Source organism: Camelus dromedarius, chromosome 9, assembly GCF_036321535.1.
Source record: "Camelus dromedarius isolate mCamDro1 chromosome 9, mCamDro1.pat, whole genome shotgun sequence".
Taxonomy (NCBI): domain Eukaryota; kingdom Metazoa; phylum Chordata; class Mammalia; order Artiodactyla; family Camelidae; genus Camelus; species Camelus dromedarius.
The window spans coordinates 77,897,409-77,922,371 of record NC_087444.1 but is presented as its reverse complement, the minus strand read 5'-3'; the positions used below and the strand labels follow the sequence as shown (position 1 = coordinate 77,922,371).

The 24,963-nt window shown below is 54.1% G+C and overlaps 4 protein-coding genes across 8 annotated transcripts in view; 2 read left to right on the top strand and 2 right to left on the bottom strand.

Moving 5' to 3' along the window:
- The window catches only part of NAT14 (N-acetyltransferase 14 (putative)), a 25,340-nt gene extending 7,063 nt beyond the window's left edge, over positions 1-18,277 (bottom strand). The window contains exon 1 of the mRNA XM_031459166.2: positions 18,148-18,277. The gene's annotated coding sequence lies outside the window, so the exon portion shown is untranslated. The remainder of the gene's footprint in view (positions 1-18,147) is intronic.
- Positions 1-19,085, bottom strand: part of ZNF628 (zinc finger protein 628) — a 22,890-nt gene extending 3,805 nt beyond the window's left edge. The window contains exon 1 of one of the 4 annotated variants that reach the window (XM_064489678.1): positions 18,148-19,085. In XM_064489678.1, coding sequence (XP_064345748.1) covers positions 18,148-18,709 — 562 coding nt within the window. In that variant the 5' untranslated portion in view covers positions 18,710-19,085. Of the gene's footprint in view, positions 1-1,391; positions 2,802-2,836; positions 3,043-18,147 lie in introns of those variants that run through there. The other 3 variants (XM_031459256.2, XM_064489680.1, XM_064489679.1) reach the window with 3 other exon arrangements.
- C9H19orf85 (chromosome 9 C19orf85 homolog) lies at positions 11,306-17,288 on the top strand. The gene is made up of 3 exons (XM_064489574.1): positions 11,306-11,657; positions 16,710-16,956; positions 17,229-17,288. Exons 1-3 carry the CDS (start codon positions 11,485-11,487, stop codon positions 17,286-17,288), a joined length of 480 nt encoding a protein of 159 aa, XP_064345644.1. The 5' UTR covers positions 11,306-11,484.
- ISOC2 (isochorismatase domain containing 2) lies at positions 18,387-24,963 on the top strand. Of its 2 annotated transcripts, none has more exons than XM_010991502.3 (6): positions 18,387-18,522; positions 21,674-21,811; positions 22,121-22,330; positions 22,646-22,716; positions 22,861-22,978; positions 24,557-24,963. In XM_010991502.3, exons 2-6 carry the CDS (start codon positions 21,677-21,679, stop codon positions 24,635-24,637), a joined length of 615 nt encoding a protein of 204 aa, XP_010989804.1. In that variant the 5' UTR covers positions 18,387-18,522; positions 21,674-21,676; the 3' UTR covers positions 24,638-24,963. The 2 variants fall into 2 exon arrangements, with proteins under 2 accessions (XP_010989804.1, XP_010989803.1); XM_010991501.3 differs by having other exon boundaries at positions 18,427-18,522; positions 21,656-21,811.

Genomic DNA, 24,963 nt, shown 5'->3' with positions numbered 1-24,963 from the left:
CCATCCCCTTGACCATTCCCCCTGGGTACCCTAACCCAAAATCCCTGGGCTCAACCAGAACCATGATCCACTGATCCTGCAAGCTCTGCACCCTCCACCCCCTATCCACGTCCTCACTTCCCCCTTTACCCCCCCCAATAGATGCTGCTGGTTACTGGCAATTTTTGCATTCACACCCAAGAACCTCAAAGCTCCCTCCCCATTGCCCTGCATGCTGGTACTGCATTCCTCTGGCCCATTCACCCACCCATACCAGGTGATACTCCACATGTTTCTTTTCCCCTCAGACCTCTCTCCTTTCCCCTCTTGCTCTTAGCAGGTAGGTGATCCTGCCATTGATCTTGTCACTGGGAAAATAAAAGCAACCAGAAGAGTCCCACGTTCCAACCGCCACACTGGTGGCTCTCCACGGGGCAGTGGAATCTCCCCCACCATCACGCCCCCGACGCCGGGGGGACATCTGGCAATGCCTAGAGACTGTTTTCGTTGTCTGGTTGTCCACTGGTGGGGCAGGTGCCACTGGCATCTGGTGGGTGAAGGCCAGGGATGATGCTCACCATCCTATAGTGCACAGGGCAGCGACCCCCCCAGCACAGAACTGGTCCAAAATGCCAGTGGTGCTGAGCCAAGAAACTCAGCACTACCCCTCCCCACCTGCCTGCCTCTGGGCCCAAAGACTCTGACTTCCCACCTACAGTGATCTCTTCATCTCCTGGACCATTCCCATCAGTGTACCCAAAAGCTAGATCTCCCATCTTTAAAACAACAAAAATCCTTCACCCCACTTTCTCCTCCAGCTATGGCCTCATTTCTATCTCCTTGCAGCACAGCAACTCAAAAGTGCTGTCAGTACATGCTCTTTCCCATCTCAAACCCCATCAGTCAGATCCTCCCTCCTCCTCCTCTCACGGCCTCCGTGGAGATAAGTCCGGTGGTCTCTGCTCAGTGGTCAGTGGGTGCCTTAGGCTCCCTCTCCTTAAGCCACTCCCCTTGGCTTCTGGGAGACTGCTCTCCTCACTTCCCATCCCTCCTCTGTTTCGGTCGCTAGTCCTTCTGGTCCCCCTACCTGTGAAGGTAGGAGAGTCCAGGGCTCTGTCAACCCTCCTCTTCTATGTCCACATTCTCCCTGGAAGCCCTCACACACTCTCGGGACTTCACAGTCTATAAATGGGGTGATTCCAATACTGATCTCTACTTGACACCTCTCCTTTGAACTCTAAACCCCTGCCAGACTATGCCTCATAGACACCTCAAACTTAACATACCCAAAACCTAACTCCTGTTTTCGTTCCTGCTCTGTCCCCACCCCTCTGTCCCTGCCAAATCGCTCCTTCACCCACAGTCTTCTCCATCTCTGGAAACACCTTTATTCTTCCTCAGGGCATCCTCACCTCTCTTTCTTTCACTTTCCAGGACCAGTCTGTCAGCCGATTCCCCGATTCCAGCAGGAGCATCCTTGGAATCTGGCCACTTCCCACCAAGTCCCCCAGTACCACCTTTGTCCAGGGTACCAGTATCTCCCTCCTGGGCAGCTGCAACAGCTTCCTGATAGATCTCCCTGTCTCTACCCTTACTCTTCCCACCCCCAGTCTGTTCCTAACACACAGGCTGAATCCAAACTACTAACAGACGGAGGATGGGCCATTTCGTTCCTCTGTGCAAAAGCTTTCCACAGCTCTCATTTGAGAGAAGACAGATCAATTACAAGAACCTACAGACTTCCCGAGCCCCACGACCTCCTCCCCTCCCTGACTGCCCTCCAATAGCTTCTCCATCCCTCACAGCACCCTAGTCACCTGCTTTCACCTGCGGCCCTCACACCGACTCCCTGCCTAGTACCCCCTTCCCTCCAATGTCCAGTGAGCTCCCTCCTTCACCTCCCAGTCTGCTGAAATGTGACCTCGGGGAGGTATTCCCCTGAGCACCCTACTTAACTCTACAAACCCTCCCAATACTCCCTATTGTCTTTCTCTGCCTTATTTTTTTCTCCATAGGGTTAACTACCGTCTAACCTACTTTATAATCAGGATTTCCCAGCTTCAGCACTGTTAAGATTTGGGGCTGGACCAGCGTCCAGGGGCTGGCTGCCTTGGAAGTTGTTTAGCAGCATCCCTGACCTATGCCCACCAGATACTAGAGGCATCTTGTTCACTTTTACATCTCAGCGCCTAGAGTAACGTCTGCCACAGAGAGAACGCTCAGTGAACATATCCTGGGTTAAAGAAAGCTGGGCAGCCCCTCTGGACAGGCTATAAAGATTCCCTTCAAAAAGATGAGCGTTCCCTTTAAAATGTAAGCAACTCCTTTTAAGTGATTATCCTAGGGAACAAGCACGTGCCTTTCAGAAGGCCGGCTTGCCTTAAACAGGAGACATCCGTGGTCTGGAAGAGCTCGGACCCATCTTAACCAATAAAGAGCACACACTTCAAAAGGCCGGACCACACCCTTCCATCGGCCCGACTTCCCCTTTAAGAGGACGCTGCTAAAGCACACCAGTCTCCACCTTGTTGAGCTAAACTAGGAACTGCTTTGAAGCCACCAGGATTCAGATACTTTTCCTTCAGTGCCTGGAACACTGTCGTTGGCCTTTAAAGAGATAATTCATTCTTAGGCGAGGGAAAATGCGTGAAGCACTTGTAAACTGCACACCCTGCCCCGCCCCTTTAAAAAGCAGCCCCTTGCTCTTTAAGAGGGCGGAGCCAGCCCGGCCGACACGAGTCGGAAGTGAAATAGAGCCCTTCCCTTTAAGACATCCCTTCCGGTTTCACGTTCGCCGTTTCCCCAACGTCTCCGCCCTCCGGTCCCTCCCCCCGCCCCCACCCCTCCGGTCTCTCACCTGAGGCCCTTACCGGGGAACGAGATGGGGAGACCCAGGGCCTTCCCGCGGGGGCCGACGGGAAGGCGGGGCCCCAATAGCTGCGGTGCAGGAGTGGGGGCCGGGGAGGGGGCGGGGGTGCGCTCCCTCCCAACGGCCCCCGGCACGAGGCACCCAACCTTTATCGGCGGCCTCTCGCGCACACAAACCCCGGCGTCGCCGACGGTGCGTCACGACGCCACGTGCACCGAGGCTCCGCCCCCGTCCCCCCATTGGCCGCCGGCCGTCGCGGCGCTCCCCGGAGCTGTCGGCGCGAGGTGTCCTGGGAATTGTAGTTCTCCCGGGACCCTGACCGCCCGGTCCTTGGGTCGGTCACGGGGGTCGGCCCACGGCTGGGGAAAGCCAGGCCGAGACGCGGGGTCGCATTTTCCCCTTTATTAGTACCGATTCCCTCTCGTCTGGGATAGAACATCTCCTGGACAGCGCGGTTCCCGAGTACTCCTCGCCCACCAGGGTTGTGGTCACTCCTGTCCTGGCCCCCATGCCCAGGCCCTCGGGGCTCCCATTTCCCTCATCAGTGCTTCCTGCCCCGACCAGGTCCCACGTGCTCGAGAGTGCAGTTGTTCCGAAACCTGGGCCCTGCTTGTGCAGGGGCCCTCCCAGAGCACCAGGGGCCCCGAACCTCCTCCACAGCCTGGGGCTTAGGGGAAGATGGGTTTGTCTCTGATCCACTCTCCCTCCTTCCCACGATCATTCCTCACCAGCCTCGGCCTCTGAGCCAAACTGACTTTTCTGCGGGTCATCCAACAGTTTCTCAACCATGGCACTAGTGACATTTGGGCCGGATCGTTCTTTGCTATGGGGGCTGTCCTGTGCCTTGTAGAACGGTTAGCAGCATCCTGGCCTCCACCCACTAGAGGCCTATAGCATTCCTTGTCCCCGAGCTCACCTCCACCACATCTTAGGATGGCTGGCCATTTCCAGACCTGGCCACAAGCTCCTTGGTGAGAACCGCTGCTCCAAGACAATCCTCCTCAGCCTGAGGGCCACACTGCATATTACCCCTGTCCCTTTTCAACTCCTACTGGAAAGCCCCTACGCTAGGAGGGGTCCCATTACATGCTCAGCGGCACTCATCTATGTTCCATCACAGAGGGATAGGGTCTCTCTTTGCCACCCGGGTGTCCCCAGTAACCAACAAGGGGCCTGATCACAAGCAGGAGGTATTCTGTTGAATAAGTGAATTTTTACAGCCTCCCATAGTTTCCCAAGGCCTGCCCTCCCTACCCCATCCCCTGGCAGGCTGGGACTCATGGGTGTTCTGAGCTGCTGGACCTGTTCCTGCCCTGTGGGGTCTTTATGAAGTCTCCAGTGAATTCAGGCATGTGAAACCTTTGGCTTCCAGCTTAGCCCATGCATTCCTTTCACTTCAGCTTTTAACTCCTCCTCCAGAAAGAAGGCTGCTAGAGGCACTGGGAGGGACACTGGAGCAGATTGAGCTGTTGAGGAGTAAAGAAGGGGAAGACTAGGATGAGCAGAGAGCTGCAGGCCCTGCCCCCTGGGGTCTGTCCCCACCTGTATCCATGGCTCCTAAACACACCAGGCCCTGCCCACTACATAGGCTTGGGGATGGAGGGAGGATCCCCTATGAGCAACTGGCTCCCACTCGGGGCCTGGTGCCTCTTTGGGGGAAAAAAAAAGATTGCAGATTTGACGGGCTCATTTTCAAAACAACAGTAACAGCCCTGCGGGGCAAGTGACAAGATGCCAAACCTGTGTCTGGCTCTGCAGGGACACAGATGGGAGGAGTTGTCCCCCATCCATCCCAGAGCTGGATCCCTCTTGGAGCCTTGTATGTGGGATCCTCTGCATGGCCCTGCGAGGGACATCATGGGCCCTCTCACAGACAGGCAGCTGACACAGATATCACAAGAAGTCATCTGAGGCTCTCAGGCCAGTGCTCAGAGACTCCTAGGACCCTGTAGTTTCCAGATCCTCAGTCCTGACCCAGGACCCTCCTCAGGTCTTGCCCTAGGAGCTGGGACATAGAGATGGGGGGCCGGGGAGGGGGCAACAGAAGTCCAGTCCCAGTGACTTTACAAAATCTGCAGTAGGGGGTAAGGAGTGGTAATAAACAAGGCATAATAAATAACACATGTCCCATGCTATGTGCTGCTAAGTGTCTGGGAGAAAAATAAAACAGGAGAGACAGGCATGGAGGTATGTCCAGGGCTGGAGGCAGTCAGTGAAGCCTCAGTGTGGGACCAAGCAAACAACTGGATATATGCCTCTCCAGTCTCCAGTATTCCTGTTTCTGGCCAACAACACCCCGCCCCAGGTTTTGGGGGGACTGACTCCCTCCAAACTAGATGAGTCTCATCCAGCTCCAGTCCCACTGAGCCCCACCACCCTAGGGGCCGGGGTTGGGGTGGGGACTGCAGTCTTTGAAGGTGGCCAAGACCTACACAACCCTGCCCAGGGACCTAGGCTGTCACATGCCCCAAAGGCCCTGTGTGCATCTGGGGGTGTCTCTCCATTTACCCCCATCCTAGAGCTGTTATCCAAAAGAGGATTGGCAAGGGTCTGCACCCTGATCTTGAGGAATTTGTCAAAGGAGGGGGAGAGAAACCCTGGGAGGAGCTGGGGAGACTGGCCCTTTCCTCTTCCCCACACATCCTCCCCCGCAAGCCTGCCAGCCACACTCCGGAGGTTGGGGCATGTGTCCCGGGCTTCTGGGATCCAGCTCTAACGTGGCTTGGCCAGGACTAGAGTCTGGGTCCTGCCCCCTTTGATTACAGGGTTACAGGGTCGAGGAGGAACACAGGTCCCACTCACCATTGCCCCTCCAATGCTCCGGGACCCCAGATGCCTGAACCCCCCAACCAACCTCCCTTCCCTCTGGAAGGGAGAGGTCGAGTGTCCTGCTGTGTGGACGTTTGATTCTGGTTTTGGCCATTCAATCCATCACCTTGGTGATAGCACAACCTGCAGTCACTAGAGAAGACAGGATTAGGGCCTGGGGTGACCTGGGGAGAGGGGACACTTCTCCCAGGAGCACCCCCGACCCCACCCCACAAAGGAGGTATCTGGAGCAGGCAGAACTCCCAGGGCCAGAGATCAAAAATAAAATATCCTTTTTCACACAAGTAGAGTGAAAAGAGCAGAGATACATTTTAAATAAGGGAGGAGGCAGACAGAGGAGTCCCCAGGTCACTGCTGTCTGTTGTCCCAGGAGAAGGGAGCCATAGGGCCAGCCTGTGCCTCACACAGCCTAAGGATGCTCCTTTCTGACATCTTTTGGGGCTCTCATGGGGCCCTCCAGCCTGTCCTGCCCTCCCAGGCCTCTCCATGTGGAAGGGGCATCATCCCCAGTTCATTGGTGTGTAGGGGTGGGGGGAGCTCAGTAAATAAAGGCTCTCTGAAGTCTCTTGGCCAGGCACAGAGCCAGAAGTGATGTAACATCCTGTACCAGGAAGTGATTTAACTGGGAGTGTATCCAGCCCAGAGTCCACCTCCATCCAAGGACCATCTCGCAGGTTTCACATGCATGGTCAGGAGCCCCTGGAGGCTGCCCAGGGCAAGGGACCCAGAGGAGACGTCCCAGCCAGCCGGGATAGGGGGAAACCAGGGCAGACTCCCTGGAGGACAGTTCAGAGGGTCCCATCTGTGTGGGGAAAATGGATCTCTCTGTTTTAAGTACAGAAATCTGAACAGGGATAGATACACACCAAATCCCCTGCCCAAGAGAGGCTGCCACCTTCTGTGATGATCCCCAGTGACCCACACCCTTGTATAACAAGCCCCTCTTCTCCAGTAGACCTCACTCTTGTGACAGGTTCTGCTGCATGGCAAAATGGAAGGGTCTTGGCAGGTGCAATCAAGGGTCCTAATGAGCTGATCTCGAGTTAATCACAAGGAAATGTCATGTTGACACAACATTGTAAACTGACTATGCTTCAATAAAAATGAATGCAAATTTAAAAAATTTTTAAAAGGAAATGTGATGGTTAATTTCACGTGTCACCTGGACTGGACTGCAGGATGCCCAGATATCTGGTGAAACATGATTTCTGGGTGTGTCTGGGAGGGTGCTGTCGGAAGAGCTGGCATTAGTAGGCTGGGTAAAGCTGATGCCCTGCCCAGTGTGGGTGGGCCTCACCCAATCCACTGAGGGCCTGAACAGAACAGAAAGGTGGAGGAAGGCTGAATTCAACGTCTGCCTGACCATTTCAGCTGGCGCATTGATGTCTGCCTGCCTTTGCCACTCCTGGTCCTCAGGTTTTCAGACCCAGACTGGAACCTGCACCATCAACTCTCTGGGTCTCAGGCCTTTGAATGACACGACTGGCTCTCCTAGGTCTCCTGGGTGCCTGCAGGTGGTAGATCGTGAGGCCTCTCAGCCTCCATAGTTGCATGAGCCAGTACCTTATAGTGGATCTCTTTATATATGTAATGTAACATAAACAACCTCTCTATAGAGATAGCTACACAGACAGACAGAGATAGAGATACAGAGATACATATAGATCCTCTTGGTTCTGTTTCTCTGGGGAACCCTGACTCATACAAACCCTCAGTGGCTCCCCATCACCCTTGCCCTCATAACTGAGCTCCTACCTGGCCTACAAGGCCCTGTGGGTCTGACCCCTGTCCACTTCTCTGACTTCACCTCAAGCTTGCTCCTGCCTCAAGGCCTTTGCACCCGCTATGCCCTCCGCCTGGGAAGCTCCTGGCTGCCATCTCTTCCATTAAGGATGCAGGACAACCATCACCTCAGGGAGGGTGTCTCTGGCCGAAGCAGCACTCCTCCCCCATCCAGCCTCCAATTTCTGTCCAATTTGAGCACCTTCACAGTACATCCCCAACTGGCCATTTCTTATACAGCTGTCCCCCTTCCAGACTCCAACAGGGACGGACTGTCTTTGTCTTGCTTGCCACTGCAACCTCAGTCTCTGCACACAGTAGGTGCTCAACAAATGCTTGTTCAATGATTAAATGTGTCCCCCAACTCCCAATTCCAAGGGCCAGGATAGGAGAAAGGAGCCTGTGAATACCCTGTAATACCTGCACTGCAGGTCCTCCACAAACATCAGATGAAGCCAGCCCCCAGCTGTGGGTGACTCTTACTAAGCAGGGAGACAGGCAGAGAAGGGCTCAGAAGTGGGGAACCACACACCCTGAGCGCCACTCCAGCAGGGCCTCCCAGCACCAGCCTAGGGCGTTGGCGCCCCCTGGTGGAGCATCCCCAGACCAGAGCCTGCCAGTGGGTGGCCCCAGATGTATTCCTTGCTGGTATGGCAGTGGGACAGAGATGGCCAGCAGATGTTGCCCTTGGCTCCTGGTGGCTTGGATGTGAGCCCGCTTCTGGAGCTGGGTTAGCAAAGGTTATGCCCCTGCCATGCAGGGGTGGCCCCTTGCCTGTCCTGGGTTCTGAGCTTTGACCTCCAATCCTCCATAGACCTGGGGGTCCTCTCCCCCCGCCCCTGGACCTTTGCTAAGGGACCCTGGACCCTTCCTTCTTGGCCTGAGAGTAACGAGACAGGAAACCTTCCAGGCCATCCCACAACACCACATGCACGTCCAGGACACATGTGCTGATACACACAAACACATACACATGTGTGGAATTGACCCGCCCAGACCAAGACAGACATGCATTCAAAGTCAGAGAGACAAACATTGAGAAACACTGTAGAGGTGGTGAAATAGGCAGAGATGGTGAGAGAAGCCTTCAGAAGCACAGGAATGGTGGGAGGCATAGTCACAGACACGATGAAGAGGAAAGAGCTACAGACAACCCAGGGAGGGGCAGAAAAACCAGCGGGGCAGAGGAGAGAGCATGCACGATGGAGAGACAGCCCTGGAGCTACTGAGAATCAAAGACAGATGGCAGTGAGAGACGCCGGGGGCCAGGAGGGGAGGCCAGTGAGGGGGCATCCAAGATGGACAGGTGAGGCCTGCGATGTCCCCACACCTGTGCCCACGCTGCCCTATCCTTGGCTGTGTCGTGGCACATTGGGTGTGGGAGGGACCACAGCCCATGTGTTGGAGCTGAGGCCAGCGAGGGCAACATTAGACATCTGGTCGACCTGCTGTTGCTGGCCTCAGTGGCCACAGTTCACAACATGCTCATAGGTAAGTGTACCCCTGGCAATATCGCTGGCATGGGGAGCCTTCACCACACAGGCCGCCCCTCAGCACCCACTACTGCCTTGCCGTGGCCCGCCTGGTGGTCCCCACCCTGAGCCCTGCGCCCGCCCTCTAGGCTGCCACCGCTGTGCTGACCTTGGTGGGTGGCACTGCTGGACGATGAGCAGGCCTGGGAAGCAAAGGCGTGGTCTCCAGCATATGCTAACTCATGTTCAGACCCCAGCTTTGCTGTCAGCTGCTCCGTGAGCTCGGGGAAGTCGCAAAGCCACAGTCTCCCCCTGGGCTGCTGCGCCACCCTGATTTACCAGGGAGGTGACGGATGCTCAGGTCAGGACACAGAATCCCCCAAGTGGTGGCACTGAGGTTTTGGTTTTTTAATTCCATAACATTACACCTTATCACATCTGGTAGCTCTCATTTCTCTTATGGAGCCAGAGGTGGTTTTCTGCCAGTCTTTAATAATATGTTGCTGATAACTTTATCAGGGTATCATTTGGCGGAAAGAAGATAATATTTGTAAGTGTAGTGAGAAACTACATACTTTAGTATTTAACAACTATGAGACCCTTTAGAAAGCTCTTAGTGTGCCTCCATTTTTTTTCCCTATGAGGGTTAAGTCCCAGCTCTGCTACTGGGACTTTGGGTGACGGTGTGCCCTAACCCTAGTTTCTCCTTCAAGAAACAGGGACAGTAATGTCTTCCTGTGAGTGCCCAGGGGAGGGGGGCCTCCTCGAAACACAGCACGTCAGGTGCAGGGCCTGGGCACCGGGGAGCCGCAGGGGACGTCCTCACTGTTCTGTCTGTGTCTCTCCCCGCCTGGATGCTGTAGGCAACCAGGGCAGCCCCAGGCTCAGCCCCAGCAGCGGGAACAACTGGCCCCATTAATATGGACTTGAGGGCCACCTGGGAGGAGCCATTGCTGGGGCTAAGCCTCCCCTTCTGTGGCCGGCTAAATAACGGCCCCCCAAAGAGGCTGATGTCCTAATCTGCAGAAGCAGTGACTGAGACCTTAACATGGCAAAGGGGACTTTGCAGGTGTGATGGAGTTAAGGCTCTTGAGACGGGAAGATTACCCTGGGTTACCTGGTGCGTCCTTATAAGAGGGAGGGTCAGAGTTAGAGACCCGATGGGACAGCAGAAGCAGAGGTCAGAGTAATGTGCTCTGAAGACAGAAGAAGGGGCCACAAGGCAAGGAATTCGAGTGGGTGGCCTCTAGAAGCCAGAAAAGGCATGGGAACAGATTCCTCACTAGAAGCTCCAGAAGCAACACTTTGACATTAGCCCATAAGACCCATGTTGGACTTCTGAGCCCCAGAACTCCAAGAGAATCGATGTACATGGTATTAAGCTGCCAGGTTTGTGGTAACGTGTTCCTGCATCCATAGGGCACAGACACCTCCCAACACAAACCTCCAATGCGGTCTTCTCAGCGCAGACACGGAGACACCTGCCTCCCTCACCAGCCCAGACCGGGTTCCCCCACTTGGGCCAACACTCTGCCGGAGACAAAAGGACCCCACTCCCAGCCCTGGCAGCCAGCCCCTCCCCCTGCCACCTCCCAGTCTGTTCTCTGCCTCCCCCAAACACCAGGGGTCCCCTAGTCCCTCAGTAAAATGCCTTGGGGGAAACCATGCCCATGTTTCCTCCTCCCCTTCTGCCACAGCCTGGCTGTCACCTGTGTCAACCGCCTGAGCAACTAGGTGCTCCTCCTCCCCTCACCCTTGCTCACTCAGAAGCTTGGATGTGAGACGCAGGGTTTGGAAGTCAACCCTCCCCCCAGAAGCTAATCCCTTTTGCAGGCCGGGAGACCTTGAGCATGAGCAAGCTGCTCTCTGAGCCTCAGTTTCCCCAGGGTGCTGGGCCTGGGGCAGAGGGAGGCAGGGAGGCACAGGTAGGTGTGTCTGCAGGTGGGTGGGCAGATGTGGGTGCCTGCCCCACAGCTGGAGGCTCCCAGCGTGCCTCCTGGGGCCACCTCCCCACTCTCCCAGCCTGCACCTAAGCCTCCCACCCCCTCTTCCCGCGACTGCAATTAAAGGTCCTCCACACTAATCGCTGCGGTTGACTCGGCTCCTGGCCTCGCCTCCCTAATGAGGGCTTTGTCCCCTTAATTGGCCATCTCCAGGCGCTTTTCTCTGGCCCCCCATATACGCTGCCAGGCCCCAGATCCCAGGTCCAACTATGTGCTAATTGGGCGCCTCCCCTCCCTGCCCCCTTGCCTTCCTATATCAGGAAACCCCCCCCCCCCCGCCCACGGGCTCCTCAAAGCTTGGAGTCCAGCTCACTGGAGGCAGGGACTGGGCTAGGGCAGAGGTGGGACGACCTGTCCTAATTCCCTGTGTCCTGCCTCCGCCAGCCCGGGTAGTGCCCTTCCCCACAGATCCACCTGCTCCTCCCAAAGCCCTGTCCCCCTCCCCAGCCTTGAGCCCCAGCCCTTGCTGCTCCTCTCTCTTCACAGATTTGGGGGGCTGCTTTCAGATTGGCAGGAATATTGTGGGGAGCTACTCCGGATCACCAGGGCCATGCACCCCGGGGCTCCTGCAGCCCCTGGAATCTCCGAGCCAGGGCCCCGGGAGCTGTGTGCTTTTGTGAGCGGGGCAGCTGCCCACATACTGCGCACCCTGCACCCCCGTCGGACCCGGCCCCCAAAAAGGAGGCCCAACCACAGGAGGTTCCTGCACAACCAGATCTGCAGGTGAGGTGGGGTGGGGTGAGGATGGGCGGAGGGAAGCAGAGACGGGCCTGAGCCTTCAGTATGGGGGAGACCAGGCCCAGACAGAACAGGGAGACGTGGACCCCAGGGCTGGATGCAATCAACACTCAGCATGCATTTATTGAGCACCATCTGTGTGCCAGCTCCAGAGACCCATAGTGCAAAGCAGATAAAATTCTCGGCCTCTGTGGAGCTTGTGTTCCAGTGGGGAGGCAGCTAAGGGACAGTCAAAATAAAGAAGTGACAGTTATAGTATGATGCTACAATGTGGATGAACCTTGAAGATGTGCTGAGTGGAAGGAGCCAGACACAAAAGGCCATGTATCGTGTGATTCTGTTAATGTGAAATGTCCAGAGCAGGCAAATCCACAGAGACAGAAAGTAGATTAGTGGGTGCCAGGGGCTGGGGGAGGTGGGGGAGAGATTGCTAACAGGTAGGGGGTTTCCTTCTGGGGTGATGAAAATTTCTGGAACTAACGAGAGGTGGTGGTGGCCTAACATCATGAATGGACTAAATGACACTGAATTGCACACTTTAAAATGGTTCATTTTAAGTGATGTGAATTTTACCCCAATTTTTTACTATTATGGTAGGTTAGAAGGTGGCAAGTGCCGCAGAGGGCGCGCTGGGGGAGGGCTGCTATTTTAGGGAAGGTGTGAGGAAGGAAGGGGAGGGAAGGAGCCCTGTGGATACCTGAGGGGAGAGCACTGTAGGAAAGGGACAGCAAGTGCAAAGGCCCGGAGGCAGGAACATCCCTGGTGTGTTTGGAGGAGGTAAGATGGCTGGGGTGGCTGGAGCAGAGTGAAAGAGGGAGGGAATTAGATTCAAAGGAAACATGGCCCTGGCCTGGGGGGTCTCTAGAGGGACTTGGGCTCTGAGCTGGGATGTGGTGGGATCTTAAAGGAGAAGAGATTGTGTAGGGGCGAGGGCAGACATGAGAGACCAGGAGGAAGCTACTGCAGTAATCCAGGTGAGGGATGGTGGTGGCTCAGACCAGGATCAGGTAAGGGGTGTAGAGATGGGGTCTGACTCTGGGACCTTTGGAAAGCAGCTTCCAAGCAGCCCTTTCTAACCCACACACCACACTCAGCCCCTCTTCTGTTCAAGTACCTCCTGTGGCTCCCCATTGGTCTCAGAACAAAGCCTCTGCCCCATCAGCACCTGTTTCCCTTGCCAGCCTCAGCTCCCCATCCAGCACTTCACCATTCAGCCTCTGAACATTTGCACATGCTCTTCCCTTCGTAGGGCAATGCCCTTCCATGTCTCTGAGAGTGTGGATGGAGACCTCTGCTCCTTCAGGTCTCTGTTCAGCCTGTCCTACCTCTTACACCCACCCAGCTCCACCCCTGCTTGCCCTGTGCTCTCCTTCCCCCTGATGGGAACCATTTTTTGAGCTTACTGTGTGCCAGGTGCACTGTACTAAGGCCTTAACATGGGCTGTATTACTTAATGCTCCCAACAAACCTGCGTCTTTTCCCTGTGTTGTAGTTACAGAAACTTAGAGAAGTTCAATAACTTGTCCAAGGCTACACAGCTAGAGAGCTGATATAAACCTAGGCAGTCTTAGTCCAGAGCCCATGCTCTGGACCACTTTGCAGTCCTAACTGGATACAGCATCTCGGGGACTTGATGATAATGGTGATGGTGATGATGGTGATGCTGATGATGGTGGTGATGATGATGGTGATGATGATGATGGTGGTGATGATGACGGTGATGATGATGATGATGATGGTGATGCTGATGATGGTGATGCTGATGATGGTGGTGATGATGGTGATGCTGATGATGGTGGTGATGATGATGGTGATGATGGTGATGATGATGATGGTGGTGATGGTAATGGTGATGGTGGTGATAGTGGTGATGATGGTGATGGTGGTGATGGTGATGGTAATGACTGTGATGGTGGTGATGCTGACAATAGTGGTGATGATGATAATGATGGTGATGGTGATGGTGACAGTGATGGAGGTGACAATGGTGATGGTGATGATAGTAGCTGAAATGCATCTGATACTTACTATGTACTGGGCACTATTCTAAGTACTTTCATTTTAACTCACAATACTCACAATGAGTATGAACTCATTAATGCCTGACAGGAACCCTAGGAAAGATAGGCACTATTATAATCCTTATTTTTCGGACGAGAAATCTGAGGCACATAGAGATAGAGTGACTTGCCCAAGGACCTGCTTTTCTTAAGTAGGTTGCTCCTCCCAGCCAGCCCAGGTCCTTGCTCCTGGAGGTCTTGGAACCAGATTTGAGTAAATGGGAGTCTGGTCCAGCCTAACCACTGCCCCCATACGTCGCAAGCCACCTTCCAACAGGATGCCTGGCCCTGGCCACGCCCAGAATGCTCACCACCACCCTCCACACCCACCCACCACTGCAGAGGAAAACAGGCACCTCCCCCCAAAAAGGGTCCAGCCCCATGTTCCAGAGCTAGCCTCCTAACTCCCTTCAGCCTCGCCATCGACTGCTCAAGGACCTCTCCCCCTCTTCAGCCCTCCTTCCCTGATCTGGACCCTCTGCTAATGTCAGCTTCTCATCTCCCAGGCTTCTTGTCTCTCCTCCCTGCTCCCCAGGGCCAGCTTCTCTGTCGTAGCATCCTAGACATCACCCCTATGCCTGGCTCTGCCACATGCTCCCCAGAGACCCCGGCCACCCACCAGTGGCCCTGAGGGCAGCCCAGCAGCTCTGAAGCACATTCCCCTGGGCACTTAGGCTTGGCCTGAGAAGATCCAGGTCAGAGACAAGTTCTCCTCAGCATCTTCCCACCCACGCCCTCCTTCTCCCTCCAGGTCCCCTCAGGCCCTGTTCCCTCAAGAACCCCCTCCCACCCATGCTATGGATTTCTAACTTTTTGTGAAAACTTCCAAACCTCCAGAAAAGTCAAGACAGCTGTCTGATGCGGCAGTTCTCAAAAGGTAGATGGTCCCCAGACCAGCAGTATTAGCACCTCAGCCTCCCCTGGGAACATGTCAGAAATGCAGATTATCAGACCCCACCCAGACCTGCAGGAGCAGAAGCTCACAGGCCCAGGAACCTGTGTTTCCACAAGCCCCCTGGGTGTCCTGTTGTGCACTCAAGTTTGAGAACCGCAGGCTTGAGGATCACGAATCACCTAATCTAATCCATCTCTTAGATTTGATTGTCCAGAACATCTTAGCATATTTCCTTCATCTATATTTTTTAAATAGTTTAAAATAAATCACAAATGTCACAACTCTTCAGCCCTAAATGCTATTTATACTTAGTTTGTTCAAGTCAAGGACCATACATGGCATGAAATCGTTGTGGATCTTGTCAGTCTCTCTCTCTCCATCATTTAACCTGACCTCCCACTACTGAAAACTTTCCCTGGGGCACTCAGAGCATAACTATCCTCCTTGGCATAGAAGATAGCTTCAGAGTGGCAGCTCTCGCTAATTTATTTAAGAGCCAGATATATATGTTTTTTTCATGTGATAAAATACACATAACATAAAATTCAACCACTTTAAACATTGTAAAGTGTACAATTCAGTGGCATTTTGTTTATTCATAACGTCTTGCAACCATCACCTCTATCTAGTTCTAGAATGTTTTCATCACTCCCAGAGGAGACCCTGTACCCATCAGTAGGCCCTCCCCATGCTCCCCTCCCCCCAGCACCTGGCAACCATCAAGCTGCTCTATGTTTCTCCAGGGATTTGCCTATTCTGGACGTTTCATATAAACGGAATCATGCAATATCAGTTACATTTTAAAATAAACTTTCCCCTGGAAGTGCAACATAGTACCAAAAAAGGCACATATCCTCCGTGTGGAGCTTAATGAATTTTCCCAAAGGGAGCCCTCTAAAGTAACCAACACTCAGATCCAGGAACAGGGTGTTCCTTGCCCAGAAGGCCCTCACGGTGTCTCTTTCCCATAAGCCACCATCCTGACTTCCTTGTCAACCGAGTTAGGCTGTTTTGGAACTTTATTTAAATGGAGTCACACAGCCACTAATTCTATTTTTGTTTTGTTTTATTTTGTGTTGGGGGGGAGGTAATCAGTTTTATCTATTTATTTACTTTTTTAAAATTATTATTTATTTTAATGGAGGTACTGGGGGTTGAACCCAGGACCCTGTACATGCTAAACATGCGCTCTACTACTGAGCCACTAATTCTAAGTCTCACTGCTTTTGCTCAACATTATGTTTTCTGTATTAATCTGCTAGAACTTCCATAATCAGACACCACAGATTGGGTGGCTTAAACAACAGAAATGTGCATTCTTACAATTCTGGAGGCTGAAGTCTGAGATCAAGGTGTCAGGCAGCAAGAGGCCTCTCTCCTAGACTTCTCACAGGGTCATCCCTCTGTGTGCCAATCTCCTCTTACTGGATTAGGGACCACCCTGATGATGTCACTTTAAGTTGATCACCTCTCTAAGGACCCTATCTCCAAATACAGTCACATTCTGAAGTACTAGGGGTTAAAACTTCAACATAGGAATTTTAGGAGGGCACAATTCATCCCATAGGAGTTTGCGAGATCCATCTGTCATGTTAATTGAGGGGGCAGGAATGCTGGGGAGGGGGGAGCCGTGCAGTGGCTGATGTAGTCATCCAGGTGGGAGAGGCTGGAGACTTCAACCAGTGGTTGGTGGAGATGCAGATTTACAGCTGTTTAAAACAGGAAGCAGAATCCACGTTGCTGATGCACTGCTATTCCATAGTTCATGCCTTTGTGTGAGAATTCTTTTAAAGGCACCCCTTCCTTAAGACATTTTATACTTTTATATGTTGGAATATGGTCAGTAATAAATCTAAATCTCAAAAATGTGCACAGTGCTGGACTAGTCCAGTGCACAAACTCCATGCTGTTCAGAGCTTCCTGATGAATGGGGTTAGAAAGACTGAATTGTCAGACTCAAGAAAATGGACCCAGGGGCAGGGAGACTAGCACAGAGAAGAAAAGTAGGAAGGGAGAGAAGGGATGGCAGACAGGAGGGGACTCTTTCGTGGTCACCTGGCTAATGCCTGTCTCTCTCTGCAGGCAGTTTGCCAAGATTGAAGCTGCCACTCAGCGCCTAACCATGTCCATCCTGTCCCAGGAGGCACCTCCCCGGAGACAACCACCCCAAAGGCCACCCCCACCACCTCCATCCCCCTTCCTGGGGGTGGCCTGTGCTGTGGCCCCCACTGAGGCACCCTATGCCAGCCCCAGCCTGAGTCTCGCTGCCCTGGATGCCTCCACCCTCGACCTCTTTGATGACATTGCACTCACCCCAGAGTGTCCCTCAGTGCCATCTGAACAGTCCCATTGTGCACTGCCAGGCCAGCTAGACTTGAGGCAGGACCCATACTTCTGTGATCCCCTGCTCCCTACCCCGCATGCCCTGGGGGGAGCAGGGGAGCTCTTGGCTCTCCATGGGGGTTGGGGAGGCAGGTGGGAGACGCCTTGGGCTTGCCATTCTCAGGGGACCCCTGAAGGCGGGGGGACCTGTCCCCCATGACATTCAATCAAGGAAGGCCTTGCTCTCTCCCTACTCTGCTTCTCACTCTTTCTTCCCAGCCCCACCTCTTCGGTGACTATCCCTCCAGTTCCGTCTTACCCTGGTTCATCTCTGCCTAGTGCTGGTCTCTTCTTATTCCCCAAAATTTGCTGAGCACCTGTTACGTGCCAGGCCTGGGTCTAGGTGCTGAGGATTCAGCAGTGAATAAAAACAGACAAGATCTCTGCCCTCTCGGAGTTCACATTTGGAATGGGGGAGGGAAAATTGGCGGGGGGGGGCAATAGAAAATAAATGACTACATCCATACGTTTTTTAAACACAAGATAAATTTCTAATTTCAGATTGTAATTAGTGTTGTGAAGAAAATAAAATAGCGAACTGATCGAGTGACTATTTGATGAAGGGTGGTCTGGGAAGGCCTTGAATGATAAGGAGCTGGCCCTGGGAAGGTCTGGGGTTCTAGACGGCGGGACCATCATGTGCAAAGGCCCTGAGGTGGGCTGTTGGGGGAACAGCAAAGAAGGCCAGTGTGGCTGGAGTGGAGTGAGCCGGGAAAGAGTGGTAAGAGGTGAGGACGCAAGGTTGACAAGGCAGAACATGAATTGGGAGTAGTGTGGATTTTATTCCAAGACTGATGGGAAATTCTCTCTCCATCTCTCTCTCAACCCCATTTCCAAGCACAGTCTAAATACTGCAAACATCACACTGGGGGGGCAGGTGCTGTAAGATGGGGAAACTGAGGCTGCACAGAGAACTAACGGGCGCAGACAGGGAGGGACTTAAGCTCGTAGCTTCTTCGCACTTTTAACACTTTCCCGGAAAATGCTTGGGTCTCTTTGTAAGTTTCTGTCTAAAGACTGAAGGGCCAGGGTTCGAATCCTAGACCTGCCCCTGCCCTGGGCACGGTCCCTTCCTTCCTCCCTCTCTCCCGGCCCCAACAGTCCAACTTTACAGCGGGTCAGATGGCAACGCACTCACCCAGCTCGAGTCCGCATTCTCCGTACACACAGTGCCACTCCTCCCTAGGCCCGCCTCTCACGCCTCTCACGACTTTCCATTGGCCGGACACGCTCTTTCCCCGCCGCGCCACCGGCGGATCAATAATGCTCTCAGGACATTCAGTGGGGCCCACACATCCCCTCCAACAAGGCTGAAGTAGCGACGCTTGAGGATTGGCTGGGAGAGGGGGCTGAACAGAGCGAGGCGAGTGCCTATTGGGCGGCTCGGCCTGGGTAGGCGGGACGCAGACGGAGCTGGGCGGAGGCGGGGCAAGTTTCGATTCGGTGCGAAGCGGTAACCCGGCCTGGGAACCCCGAGGGAGGACCGGAGCCGCTGAAGTCCCGGCTGCGAGAGGTGAGTGACTCCAGGCCTCACCTACGGAGGGCGGGCCCGGCTCGATCCCGGCGCCTTCGGTGTGAGGCCCCTCCCGCGCTGCCTGGGACCGACCTCCCCCCAGGCTGGTGGGGAAACTGCCAGGACTTCCCCGGCCGCGGCCAACCCCCGGGTCACTTCCGCCCGCTCTGCTAAGTTTCCGCATCATCCCTGCGTGGTGGGTCGGTTTGACCCCAAGGAGGGAACTGAGGCTCAAACAGAGCCTGAAACTTGCCCAAGGTCACACAGCTAGTCTTGGCTGCAGAACCGGATTCCTCAGGCCACGTGGGGATCTAAACAGCCCCATTCGCTCCTCAGGTTGCCGCCCACCTCGGGCCGCCCCTCCCCCTCCGGCCTTGGGCTCCCTCCACTCAGAGGTGCGTTCTGGTTTCTCATCACTCCCCGAGAGAACCCCTAGTTCTGTCTCCAGCCCAGACCCCCTGCTCACATTCACCCCCCCCCAAATTTTTCAATCTATCCCTAAAGTCAATTCCCCTCTCCAGGTCCCCAAATAGTCCCTGGGAATTTCCACCCTCGGACCAAACGAAAACCTAAGGATCTTCCTTCTTCCTCCTTCCCCCATAGCCAGGCCCATCTGCCCCCTGAAGCTCCCTTTCCTGCCCTTCTCTGTCCTCTCTGCCTAAACTGGAGCCCAGGCCTCACCCTTGACCACCTGGATCCCAGCCCCCACTTTCTCCCTGGCCTCCACCTCCAGTCCAGCCCCATGGCGGCCAGTGAGTCTTCCCCATTTTATACCTTGAAAACTTTTTATGGAGGTATATATATATCACAGACATAGGAAAACATACAAACCACGGGTACAGAGCTCAAGTAACTTCACAAAGAGAACGCTCTGGTGTGAGCAGCGTCCATCCAGAGGTTGAACATCCCCCACACCCCAGATGCCTGCCTTGTATCTCCTTCCTCACTGCCCCCCATGGGTAACCATTATCATAACTTTAACTCCACAGATTGGTTTTGATAGGTTCTCACCTTATGTAAATCTTTTTTTCTTGTATTTATTCCTGACTAGACAACTTGTTACACATTGTCCAAAATTGTGAGTTGCACACAGTGAAAATCAAATGTCCTTTACACTCTGCCCCTCAGAGGCCTGTCCTTGCAGGAAGAGCCTGCTCCTTAAATGGCTTCCAGAGAGAGCAGACATAGACTGGAACTTCTAAGAAACTTTTGTTTTTTGGCACAGATGGGAGCAGTGCTATACACACTATGTGCTTTTTCTCCCCTCACTGTTAACATCTCTTGGACACTTTTCCACACTGGTACTTAAAGATCTTCCTTGTGATTTTTCCTGGCTGCAAAGAATTCCATAGTGTGGATATACCATAACTTATATAACCAATACCTGAAATGTGGATGTTTAGATTTATTTCTAGTCCTCTGCCCTGGGAAGAGTTCCATAATGAATAACCTTGTTCTGTAATGAATGACTTTGTCCCATAATGAATAACTTTGTGTCACATGTCTGCAGGATAAATACTTAGGAGTGAGTTCCCTGGGTCACAGGGTTTGTGATTCTGTAATTTTGAGATATGCGGCCATGTGGTTATCCCTAGGGGTTGTTGTAGTCCACACTCCTACCAGCCCAACGGGGAGCTCTTCATTACTACAGACACTTGTCACAGGCTCTCCAACATTCCATCCCTCCCCTTCCCCAACCTGACCCTGTCCCTCCTGTCTCCTGAAGAGTTAACACCTTGAAGGGAGTGAGAAGAGCACTCCAGGTGAAGGGAAGTGCATGGGCAAAGGCCCTGAGGTGGGACTGGGCCATCAAGGCTGGAATGGTCCCCAGAGTCTTGTGGGAGGAGCTTACACCTTAGTCCTGAGGAAGCCAAGGGGGTGTTAAGGAGAGCTGAGGTGGTGGTGGTGGGGTTAATAGGGTCAGCTTTGGATTTTCAAAGATTTTATTTAAATTTTAGCTATGTCACACACAGAAAACATTATCAGTGGTAGATGTGTTCAGTTTAAAGAACAATCACAAACATCTTAGGGACTCATCACTCAGCTTTAAAGCTTGCCAGGAAGGAGTGTCATCTAGTTTGCTCTCTACTGGGTCTGCAGAGTCTCTGTTTCCTAAATAAATTAATAAATAAATGAGTAAGTATGCAGAGAGGGAGCTGGAACTTCCATCTGTGCAGCAACTTGGGGACCCAAGGACACAAGACTCCTGGGTACATGAGCTGGGACATGCGAGACTCGAGTCCAGGGTCCAGATGCTCAGATGCTCTGACAGGGAGGCAGGCATGCCTCTAATCCCTGCAGGATGCAGGACCCCTGGGAGTCAGTGTCCCTCCCTTTAAAAGGGTTACTGGTCAGGTGGCTCTACCAGCCCCCCTTAATTTTTTTTCTTTCTTTTTAAAAAAATTGCAGTAAAAGACACATAACCTAAAATTTACCATCTTGACCATTTTAAAGTGTAAAATTTAGAGGCATTTAGTATATCCATGATATTGTGTAACCATCACTACTATCTAGTTACAGAATGTTTTCATCTCCCCAAATGGAAACTCTATACTCCCTTTCAGTTACCCTTCATTATCTCTGCCACCCCTCACCCCGAGGTGGAAGCACCACCAGCCTGCTTCCTGTCCTCATGGACTCAACCATTATGGACAGTTCATGTAATGGACTCCTGGGTGGGGTCATTTGTGACTGGGCTGTCTCACCAAGCATCATGGTGAGGTCACCCATGCTATGGCATGTGTTAGCACTTCGCTCCTTTTCATGGCTGAATAATATTCCATTGTATGGGTACACCAGCCTTTCTAAGACCTGGAGGGGAGTTCTGCTGGTGTGTTTTACACAGGGGTAAACTGGTCGCAGAGAAGGCAGTCAGACTGATGGATCCCAGGTCACTGCCACTGCCGCTAGGACAGGAAAGAGGGAGGTGGTGCAGCTGGGGGAATGCAGCTCCTGTTGCCTCAGGGCTCACATCCTGCTCCCTTTCACAGGCAGTGGGCCCCTGGGCGGGACACTTCACCACTAAGACCTTGGATTCCCCCTGGGGAAAGATCACAGTTGAAGCCTAGGGTCTAAATGTGTGGACCCTGGACATGCAGAGAATCGCCCTCCCTGCCTGATCCCACTCCTTCAGCCCCTCTGCCCACCCCAGGACATGGCAGCTGTGCGGCCCGGCCTGGGGCGAGTTGTCCCTGGATCATCCATCCTGTTCCTGTGTGACATGCAGGAGAAGTTCCGCCACACCGTGTACTTCCCCCAGATCGTCTCTGTGGCTGCCCGCATGCTCAAGGTACAGCCCCCTCCTCCCTCAGACCCAGAGATCCAGACCCCAGACCCTCCTTCCGCAGACCCAGGGGTCCTGACCCCAGACCATCCTCCCTCAGACCCAGGGGTCCAGTTCCCCATTCCCTCCTCCCTCAGACCCAGGGATCCAACCCCCAGCCCCTCCTCCTTCACACCCAGGGATTCAGACCCTCAACCCCTCTTCCCTCAGACCTGGGAGTCCATCCCACAGCCCCTCCTCCCTCAGATCTAGGAGTCCAGACCCCTAGGCTCCAACCTTGGGCTCAGACCTTTGCTCCTCCCCGCCCCCCAACAGGTGGCCCGGCTGCTAGGTGTGCCAGCCGTGCTGACTGAACAGTACCCACAAGGCCTGGGCCCCACGGTGCCCGAGCTGGGGGCTGAGGGTCTACAGCCATGGCCCAAGACCTGCTTCAGCATGGTGCCAGTGGTGCAGCAGGAGCTGGACATGCGGCCCCAGCTGTGTTCTGTGCTCCTCTGTGGCCTGGAAACACAGGCCTGCATTTTGGTGAGACACCAACTGAACCGCTGGGATCTCCATTCACACCTGGGACCTCCCCAACCTAAAAAGGATGTCCTTCCTGACCCAGAACCCTCTGTCCTCCCCTTCCTGACCTATGACTCCCCTCTGGACCTGGGACTTTCACCTTCCTTCAGGACCCCTCTCTTTACCAGTGGCTCCCATCCTTCCTAGGATCATGTTGTAATCTAGGGACCTCCTGCTGTGATCCAAGCCTCCCTCATCCCCATCCTGGTTCCCCACTCACTCACTCAGGACCCCTGTTCTTGTTTGGGGTCGGCCCTGACCTCTTTCTGTCCTTAGCACACGGCCCTGGACCTCCTGGACCGGGGTCTGCAGGTCCATGTGGTGGTGGATGCCTGCACCTCCCGCAGGTGAGAGGGTCCCCCAGAAGGGTGGGGTGCATGTGGGGTGGGTTTGGGGCACCCAGGAAGAACCAGTGGGCAGGATCCCTGCTGAGTTTGCCAGGTGTCTGAGTGTCTAGATCAAACTGCTGGCACTCTCCCTCCCGCTTGCAGCCAGGTGGACCGGCTGGTGGCACTGTCCCGGATGCGGCAGAGCGGTGCCTTCCTCTCCACCAGTGAAGGACTCATTCTGCAGCTCGTGGGTGATGCCGCCCACCCCCAGTTCAAGGAGGTACTGACCCCCCTGTTCCCGACACCTCCCTGACCCCCCAGGCAAAGGGCAGGTATCTTTTTAGCACCCGTAGCATATTTGCAGAATACATCCAGGAACATAGCAGGCTGCCCCCTCCAGTGGCGCTAAGTTCTAGTGGGGGAGACTGTGGGTCAACATCATAAATCAGTGAAGGGAGCTGTACTACGGCCATGAGGACTGGAGAGAGAGATAAATCAGGGGAAGGGGCAAGGTGTGCAGAGGAGGGGGTGCCTAGGGTGGTCCAGAGGCCCCCTGGAAGAAGGCAATTTTAGAGCAAGTTGAAGATGAGTGGGAGCCAGGCAGACAGGGGAAAGAACAGTCTAGCAGGGGCCCTGCAGGTGGGAGCCCTTGACCCCTACCCACCCAACCCCTCCAATCTGTGGCTATTAGGTCCAGCCTCCACACCCATCACCCACGTGGCCTTCCTAGTACCCAGGTCTGACCAGGTAGCCTCTGCTGCTTCACACCCTTGGCCCTTCGGGTAATGGGACATCCTGGAATATCAAATTCCTCTGAGATCCTCTGAGGTCTGTCCATTCTCATCCTCTTGGTTCAGTTCTGTTGAGCATTTATTGAGCAACTGCTATATGCCAGCCACTGTGGCAGGTCCAGGGGCAATAGCAAAAGCATCTGCATTCAATTATACATTGCACCCTGGAGCTGGGGAGGGAATGTGTGGAGTGTGTGAGAAATCAGATGGTGGCTGGCAGCAGGGAGGCACCTCTTGGAAGGGGTGGAGCAGCCAGTCATCCAAAAAGTGTTCCTAGCAGAGGAAAGAGCTAGGGCAAAGGCCTGGAGGTAGGACTAAACTTGACTTATTCCAGGAACCATAGTGAGGCATGGTGAGCCCTGGCTGAGTACAGGAGCGGAGACAGGGAGGAGCCAGAGCAGAGTCTTCCCAAAGACTTTGGTGTGGTGGGGAGGGACAGCCATGGGGGTTTTGCGCTGGGGAGATGACCACTGTCTGATCTGTGTTTGGTGCTGGGTGGCCAATGGATATGTAGCAGAAAGGAGGGGAGATCAGGGTGGAGGCAGAGGGGATACAGGCTTTGCTTATTTTTACTTTTTACTTTCTGGAGGTTACAGGCATGACAGGCATTGTTGATGGGTGCAATATGTGAGAAGGCAGCCTAGAGGGAGGCTGCAGCTTGAGCACAGATGCTCAAGCTGTCTGCTGATGGGGGTAGGAGTGGGGCGATGACGTTGAGAGGTCAAGTGGCAACTGACAGCTAAGAGGCAGTTGGATGAGTGAGCCCAGATTTGAGGGGCAAAGTGCAGGCTGGATTTGAGAGTTGAGGGATAGAAGCAGGTATAGACAAGGAGCCCCAGGACAGAGCCATTCACCCTTAGCGATCCAAACCAGCAAGGTGGACCAAGAGCTAACCAACCCTGGTGGTTATGGTGAAAGGGAGGCCCCAGGTAAATTTTTCAAAGAGGAAGAGATTAGTTTGGCCAATTGCTGCCAAAGGGCGAGGGAGATGAAAATGGAGAAGTCATGGATCTGTTATGGAGACAGGGACCCCTGACTCTTCCTGACTCCCCCTCTTCCCCCTACAGATCCAGAAGATCATCAAGGATCCCACCCCAGACAGCGGGCTGCTGGGCCTCTTCAATGGCCAGAACCCCCTCTTCCACTGAACTCCCTACCCTGCCTTGAAGGGAGACCACCCTCTTGTCGCTGGGACCTTCGTGGAAGCGCTTTCCCCCATCCTTGGATCCCAAGAGTGGTGCAGTCCACTGGGAGTACCGCCCCCTCAGGAGGCGAGGCGGGTGCTGCTTCTCTATTGGGCAGCAGCTCCCGGAAATGTAAATAAGGCTCCTGGAAGCTGGACAGGGGTTGGCTGAGCTGAGCTGGAGGTGGGGCTTGGCTCCGGGCCACTTCAAGGGGCGGGAAGGGGAGGGGGAGGGAGTGTCACAGACTGTGTGGGACCCGGACTCAGAGAATAAACATTGATGTGACTGTG

Bases quoted from the DNA above. Each gene is read 5' to 3' on its own strand.
- C9H19orf85 (XM_064489574.1), top strand. From the start codon at position 11,485: ATGCACCCCGGGGCTCCTGCAGCCCCTGGAATCTCCGAGCCAGGGCCC. The intron at 11,658-16,709 runs GTGAGGTGGGGT...CTCTCTCTGCAG, and splicing joins CTGCACAACCAGATCTGCAG to GCAGTTTGCCAAGATTGAAG. The intron at 16,957-17,228 runs GTGCCATCTGAA...CTTTCTTCCCAG, and splicing joins TCACCCCAGAGTGTCCCTCA to CCCCACCTCTTCGGTGACTA.
- ISOC2 (XM_010991502.3), top strand. From the start codon at position 21,677: ATGGCAGCTGTGCGGCCCGGCCTGGGGCGAGTTGTCCCTGGATCATCC. The intron at 22,717-22,860 runs GTGAGAGGGTCC...TCCCGCTTGCAG, and splicing joins GATGCCTGCACCTCCCGCAG to CCAGGTGGACCGGCTGGTGG. The intron at 22,979-24,556 runs GTACTGACCCCC...TTCCCCCTACAG, and splicing joins CCCACCCCCAGTTCAAGGAG to ATCCAGAAGATCATCAAGGA.